This window comes from Neophocaena asiaeorientalis, unplaced genomic scaffold, assembly GCF_003031525.2.
Source record: "Neophocaena asiaeorientalis asiaeorientalis breed wild unplaced genomic scaffold, Neophocaena_asiaeorientalis_V1.1 scaffold96, whole genome shotgun sequence".
In the NCBI taxonomy this organism is placed as follows: Eukaryota; Metazoa; Chordata; class Mammalia; order Artiodactyla; family Phocoenidae; genus Neophocaena; species Neophocaena asiaeorientalis.
In genome coordinates this window covers 2,387,916-2,395,013 of record NW_020175831.1, presented here as the reverse complement: position 1 = coordinate 2,395,013, position 7,098 = coordinate 2,387,916, and the positions used below count along the sequence as shown (strand labels likewise).

Below are 7,098 nucleotides of genomic sequence, written 5' to 3'. Positions count from 1 at the left end.
CTCCCACAGCGGAACCTGTCCCTCTCGTCGTCCTCGTCTTCGTCGTCATCTGCGCCTCCCTTACCTTCACCTGGGCGGTCGGGACCTCTTCCTCCCCCGCCCAGCGAGAGACCCCCTCCTCCAGTGAGGGACCCACCGGGCAGATCAGGTATGGCCAGAGCGCTGTGAGTTGTGCCCCTGTGACCCAGCCAGCCCATAAGTCACTACCAACTGCACACGAAGAGAGCCCAACAAAAGCTTAAGTGAACTCTCGGGCTGCTTTGACCTTGGAAGTGACACATAACCCATATGATTTCCTCTTGGCCTCACGTAACCTCTGAAGAGAGTGGGACCCATACTTCTGTCCACGTTTCAGAAGTGAGGAGACTAAGTAACCAATGAAGTGAAATGATCCCAAGCGAGTTAATAAAGAACAGGCCACTCACTCACCTTCCATCTCACCACTCTACCTGACATCTCCTGAAAGGGAATTTCTGCTGTCTTAACTGGGAACTAAATACCCATCTCCTGCAGGAGGGCCCATTATTCCAACAAGAAGGGCAGTTATTTAAGAGTGAATGAACTTCCCCTGTACTTCTCATCATCGGTCAAGTTTTGACACATACTAGAGTCCATTTTGCTGTCTGTTCACATCTCTGACACATAGATCCCTTGGAGAATCAGATAAAGGTATATAATAAGGCCTTCTCTCCATAAAAATGCTCATAAGCTCAAAATTGCCTGCTGTTTCATGGATTGAAGGACCTGCTGAAGCCCATCTGTGTCCCCACCCAGGGCTGAGAAACCTGGATCTAAGGGGAGAACCTGCACAGTGTGAAATGAAGTGTGAGGAGTCTGTACTCTCTCTCCCACTTTTAATAGGTGCTTGTTTGTTTTCTGTTTGTTATTGATGGATTCAGAAGAACTATCTAGTTTTGGAATTTAACCTTACCATACCTACAGGATGTCTGGAAATGGGCATTTTTTGCTCTGTGAGAAGCTAACTGACTTTTGACCCCCTGACCTCAGGAACCCAATAAACACTTTTTTAAAATAGTCCTCAAACTTGACCACATACTGGAATCACCTGGGAGCTTTAAAAACCACCATGCCTGGGTTCCTACCCCAGGATTTCTGGTTTCATTGGTCTGGGTTACAAACTGGGCATCAGGATATTTGGAAGCTCCCCGGTGACTGTAATGTGTAACAAAGTGAAAACCACTTTGCCAGGGAGCGTCAGCTACAAATATAAAAAGTTGGTAGTCTATTCAGTCTAGACATTGTGGCATCTCATTAAGTATGCTTCAATGAACAAATAAGAACAAGTAGTCAGATGAATGAAATGCATCATTTTCTTCTTATCCAACAGGTATGGATTTTCCCACAAAATGGCTGAGGAGCTGTTTGCTTGGTTGTACCAAATGATTTAATCAACAGATTAAATATTCCCCCAAATAGGATAGGCAGTGATATATATTTGTTGTTTCTTTCAATTACATTAAGTCATACCTGTTTATTATACAAAATATATAAAAGTATAATGAAAATAAAAATCATCTATAATTCTGCCACCACCATCATCCAGATATAATATTGTTTATATACCCTTTCAGTCTTTTTTAAATGCATATATATACATGTTTGCAAAATTAGTATCATACTACATATATTGTTTGCTAATTTTCTTTTTATTTAATTTAGCTCATTATTTTCTGATATGATTAACTCTTCTTTTACAACCTGACTTTTAATGGCTGCATGATATTAACTCCCACAAAAGTACCTTGGCTTATTTATTAGTCACGTGGGCATACAGGCCATTTCTAGAGTTCTGCTATTGCAGATAATGCAGGGATACATTCTTGTAGCTAAATATTTGTGCACATCTCTGTGTGTTTCTTTTGGATGAATTCCTAGGAATGGAATTTCTAGGACAATGGACGTGCATAGTAAACTATGGATTTCATAGGTATTGCCAAATTAGCCTCTAGAAAATTCCCACCAATTTACATTTCCACAAGGAACCTATGAGAAGTCATCAAGGGCCATCTATATTTTGAGAGGTGGCTTGGCTTCATTGTTAGGGGAGTGTTTTAGAATTTGACAGAATGGAGTCAGATCCTATTCTTCCACTCATTAGTGTACTGATTTGGGCTCTTTAACCTTCCAACACCTCTGAGGCCTCACCTGCTGTCCTGATGCTCCTCGGGGCTGTTGTAAGAATTAAATGAGACCAGTGTGTATAGTGGTTATCTTATTTCCCCGCACGTAGTAGCATTCAACAAATGATCGTTTTCATTATTATACTGCCAACAGGAAATAGAAATCTGTTTTTTGTTATGCTTGCCTAGGTTTGGAGCAGAGGGCTGGAAGGTTGGAGAGTAAGGAACATGAACAGTTACTTTAAAAGAGAGAGAGATCAAGTTGATCAGGTTACATAGTACCAGGCCCCATAGTATTGGAAGTCTAGTTTGCATTCAGTGACAGTTATGTGGTGGTACTACCACTGCCATTAAGCCCACAGCGTGTGAGCCACTTCTCCCCCCAGTAAATCTACTCATACTAACTAGGACTCCAGCAGTGAGAAGCAGATGGGGCAATAAATAAACCCTACCAGATTAGGCACTGAAGACTCCTTGAGAGACGAACCAGGGCTGGGCATGCCTCCCACCTCCATCAGAGACCTGAGCCAAGACTTCCAGAGAGGAATATCTTTGATGGGTGGGTCATTCACTTTAAGGTCCTCTAGTTGGATTCTGAATCTGTAATTAACAAGACATATTTATATTTATAGCACCATAAGACATTGTGTTTACATAAAGATGTCAGCATGTTGCTAGTGGAACACACCACTGAAGGTCAGGAATAATTACTAAGGCCATTTTGATTTGCATGAGAGATGCTCAAGTTCTTTTTTTCTTTTTAAAAATTTACTCATGACCCAAACAGCCCCTGCATTTGGAGGATGGGAAAAGCAAGATATGTTCCTTCGTACTATCAAAAAGAAGAATTTACTTTGAATTACTTACTAAGAACTTAAAATTTTCTGATTATACCACACCACTGCATTTTTAAAACATGGTTTCAAATACCATATAATACTTTTTATTTGCTTTTTGACTAAGTATTTCTGGCAACAGTGCAGTGAGAAAGGTGTTCTTTCATAGACAGGAAATCAAGTTCCACAGGATAACCAGCCTGCACAGGGTCAGGATACTGCACCAGCATTTATAGCCATGCACATTGATTAGCTGATTGTCACTCCCTCTGTTAATCTGACTCCCCAGAGAGGAAGGACCAAGAAGGAACTCTTAACTGTTCTCGGGATAACTGATGTTTGGTTTCCTGATCCCGCTTCTGCCTGGAAAAAGATCATATGCATCACAGAAACATGCTTGTATAATTAGCAATAATACTATGCATTTAAAGAACTTAGTCCCTCTGGAGACCTAAAATAAGTTCATAACTATCTTATTTTTAAAACAGCATTTACTTAATAAGTAACATGTCACAGTAATTAGTTCAACAGCTATTTAAAAGGAATTTTAAATGTTTTTTTAAAGTATACAGTTGTCAATATAAACAAATGATTACCATTGGCAGCTGCATCACCTCCAATCTCAACTCAAAGCCAAACAGCCATTTAGCTATCAATGTGCACTTGTTCCACGTATGTGTGTACATTTGTGCATTTCTGTGCTTTTATGCGTCTAATCATTTCTTGGCTAAACCTCCTAGGAACTCTCCACCATTTCTCCACATTCCCTAGTAAAAGGGCATGTATCCAGCAGGCACTCAATAATTGCATGATGATGACCATGATGATAGTAATGTACAGTGTAAGGTATAGCACTAAATGTCATTTTTCTTTTGCTCCAGGCCCTCTCCCACCACCTCCTCCAATGAACAGAAATGGCAGCACATCTCGGGCCCTGCCTGCCACCCCTCAGTTGCCATCCAGGAGTGGAACAGACAGTCCCAGAAGTGGGCCCCGGCCTCCTCTTCCTCCCGACAGGCCTGGCACTGGGGTGCCTCCCCCACCTCCACCATCGACATCAATTAGAAACGGCTTCCAAGACTCTTCGTGTGAAGGTGAGGTGTGGTCCCGGCTCCTTGGAAATGTACAAGCTATAGTAGGGCAGCAGTTGAATGGCAGGTGTGTTTGTATGTTTGCATTAACATTTCTTGTTTGTGTGACCCTCACTGTTATCATACTGCACAGCACTAATCTAAGCACTCTAGGGCCCACCATGATTTCTAATGAAAAATAGTAATCCCCCTTCCTCGACTCCCCAAAAAGGCAGATCATTTTTCTCTGTTCCTTGTTTGAGTCTCATTTTGGTTAACTTTCCAGAGGTTCCAGAATTCTGAAAAGAACCATTTTTGTAGCTAACCTTGTACCTACCTTTCTGAACAGTTCGTGGTGGGTAAGAGGCCCAATGGCCTGCAGATATCGAGCAGCTTATCTCTGCCATTGTTATCAGAGGGTCCTAGTTATTCCTTCCACTGGTGAAGGAATACTTAAGAAAGGCATCCCAAACCTTAGTCCCCAGCTCCTGAGAGGGACTGGCTGGGTCCTAGTCACTCTAGTTAAAGTCACCTGGATCTGTCTTTGGTTTGATATGCAGACCACCATATTTTATCGCTGTGCTAATCAGTGACATTTGTAGCACTTCCGGCTTTTCTCTAGACTTCTAGACATAAAACCAGAAGCGATCTCTGCCAGTCTCTCTGTATTTCATTCTGTGCCTTTCGTTACATAATAAGTCTTCAGAGAAGATGGTCTGTTACTGAAGATACTGTTTGTTTCTCTCCCTCAGATGAGTGGGAAAGCAGATTCTTCTTCCATCCGATTTCTGATTTGCCACCTCCAGAGCCATATGTACCAACAACCAAAAGTTATCCCAGTAAATTGGCAAGAAATGAAAGCCGGAGTGAGTATTTCTACAAGGGCAATTGGATGCCTTCATACTTGAGTAGCCTGGGTTATACACAACTGAGGGTTGTATAGGAAATCCAGGTCTCTTGCCTGGAGTGGAGCGATTTCAGAGAAATCACTCCTGGATTTGGAACCATATAAATTCTAGTAAACTCCCTTTCTACACTCATTGAGGAAAATGGAGACATCCAGAATGCATATGAGAAATGATTATTTTAATGTGTCATTACAAGCTCAAAATACCTTTAGTTTGCTAGTAGGTTAAATTTTATTATTTTGCTTGTTTGGACAATCTTTCCCCATTATGATCTTCCTAAGATGGCACAATTAGAGCCATCTTCTATTCCTACTAGTTTTGAGACTGGCAGAATGTCTAATTATAACAAAAACTCACTGTAACTGCCTTGATCGTTTAAATATAATCATAACTTTACAGAACATTACATGAAAATTTTAAGTATACCCATAATCTCTCTACATAACATAACAGATATTTTCATTTTACTAGGTTGTCTTCTAATTTTTATCCATCTAATTCTGATTAAATAATATAGTTTAATAATTATAGAGTATGGGTTTTGCTGATGAGATTTATATAACATTGCTGAGTAAACACTTCCCTATTTTATCACATGGTTTTTATTCTACAGAATTCCATCAAGTCAGCATATAATAATTTAGTTTACCATTATTGGACATTTAGATTTTTTTTTCCTTATAGATGTAATGCTACCATAAAGAAGTGAATCAGTTTTCCCCTACTGAAAAGAAATACGTGAACAAGAAGAGGAAATAGAAAAACTGATATTTCACAATAAATGTATAGAACTAAGGAAGAATTAGCATGAAATATACATATATCACTGATGAGGCCCCATCTTGTAACAGCCTTAGCTTCAGACCAAACTCCCAAGCCAGAAATGAGTGGAGAAAAAGTGTTTGAGCATGTCAGAGAACTGTCACATGATCCTAGCCTTGTCCTCATTGCCCAGCAGAGCTCCTTCATGTACTCTGAGCCTAATGACTCTTTCTTAACACACAGTTCTTAATTTTTGCTTGGTTGGTTCCCAGCCTTAGAGCAGATTAATATCAGCTGAAGTCAAGGTTGGTTAGAAGCAAAATCACTGACTTCGGGGAGAAGAGATAGGTGGCAGTCCTGGGTTAAAGGAGGAGCTAGGAACACAGAGCGCTGCTAGGTATCACAGCACTGGACAATACAGTTGTTTCTGTTGGGTTATTAAGAACAAGACAAATTGTGCTTTGTGCTTCTGTTGAAGAATTCAAAGGATTAGAAAATATTTTAGAAAAATTTCCCTGAAAAAAATGCCAGAAGTAAACAGAATATTGCTGCTTGAAAGGACAAGTTTAATTCCTAGAAAAACTTATTTATGTGGAATACTGCATTCTAGATGATGCCTAATAAAAGAGGCATAACTGTAATAAAATTATCATACAAGAGTTGGTGGTTGAAATTTTTGGTGAAAAAGTCTTCACGTGGGAACAGCATCCTCGAGTTCTCTTCCCCCACCCCACTCTGTGCTATTTGTATATTTACGTCAATAACAGAGCCATCCTCCCCAGCCCCTCTAGATTTTTAATTTAATAGCTGAACACATTCCTTCCCCCCAACTTCCTGTCTTTATGACTGTCCACAGCTTGAGAACTGGAACTAGGCCCTGCTCACTACTGCATCTTCTGAAAATGGCACAGAGCTTGAAATACAGCAGCATTTAAAAATATTTCTTAGATCGGTAAATTAATTTCCACAGCCCTCCAAAAATGTTTTTGTAGCTTTAAAAAAACATTTCTAGCATTGGGCATGTTTAATATTTTATAATGATAATGGATCATCTCTCTAACACAAATAAAGTACTATGGAGTGGTTTTATCCTGCTCCTGTACCTGCCTCAGCCTCCAGGCCCACTACCTGGTAGGGCACCCAGACAGCCCTGAACAGTGCCTCCTAATTGCAGCTTTGCACAAGGCCAGCCCTTGTTTTGCTCAACATTTGTGGTGTGTCAATTGACAGTCAAGTCTCCATGACAGATAGCTGATTTACATCCAGATGAGTCTTTCTTCAGGTCCCTGCCCAAGAAAAGACTTGGTTGGGATAAAAACAGGAAGAGGCAAGGTAATGGACTGCCACTGTTTTCCTCTAACTCCTCCCCTTGCTCAGAGAT

General features: G+C 40.5%; 1 protein-coding gene across 1 annotated transcript in view; it reads left to right on the top strand.

Moving 5' to 3' along the window:
* Window positions 1-7,098, top strand: part of WIPF1 (WAS/WASL interacting protein family member 1) — a 35,165-nt gene that overhangs the window by 23,809 nt on the left and 4,258 nt on the right. The window contains exons 6-8 of the mRNA XM_024732842.1: window positions 111-148; window positions 3,859-4,071; window positions 4,800-4,913. Of these exons, the coding sequence (XP_024588610.1) occupies window positions 111-148; window positions 3,859-4,071; window positions 4,800-4,913 (365 nt within the window). The remainder of the gene's footprint in view (window positions 1-110; window positions 149-3,858; window positions 4,072-4,799; window positions 4,914-7,098) is intronic.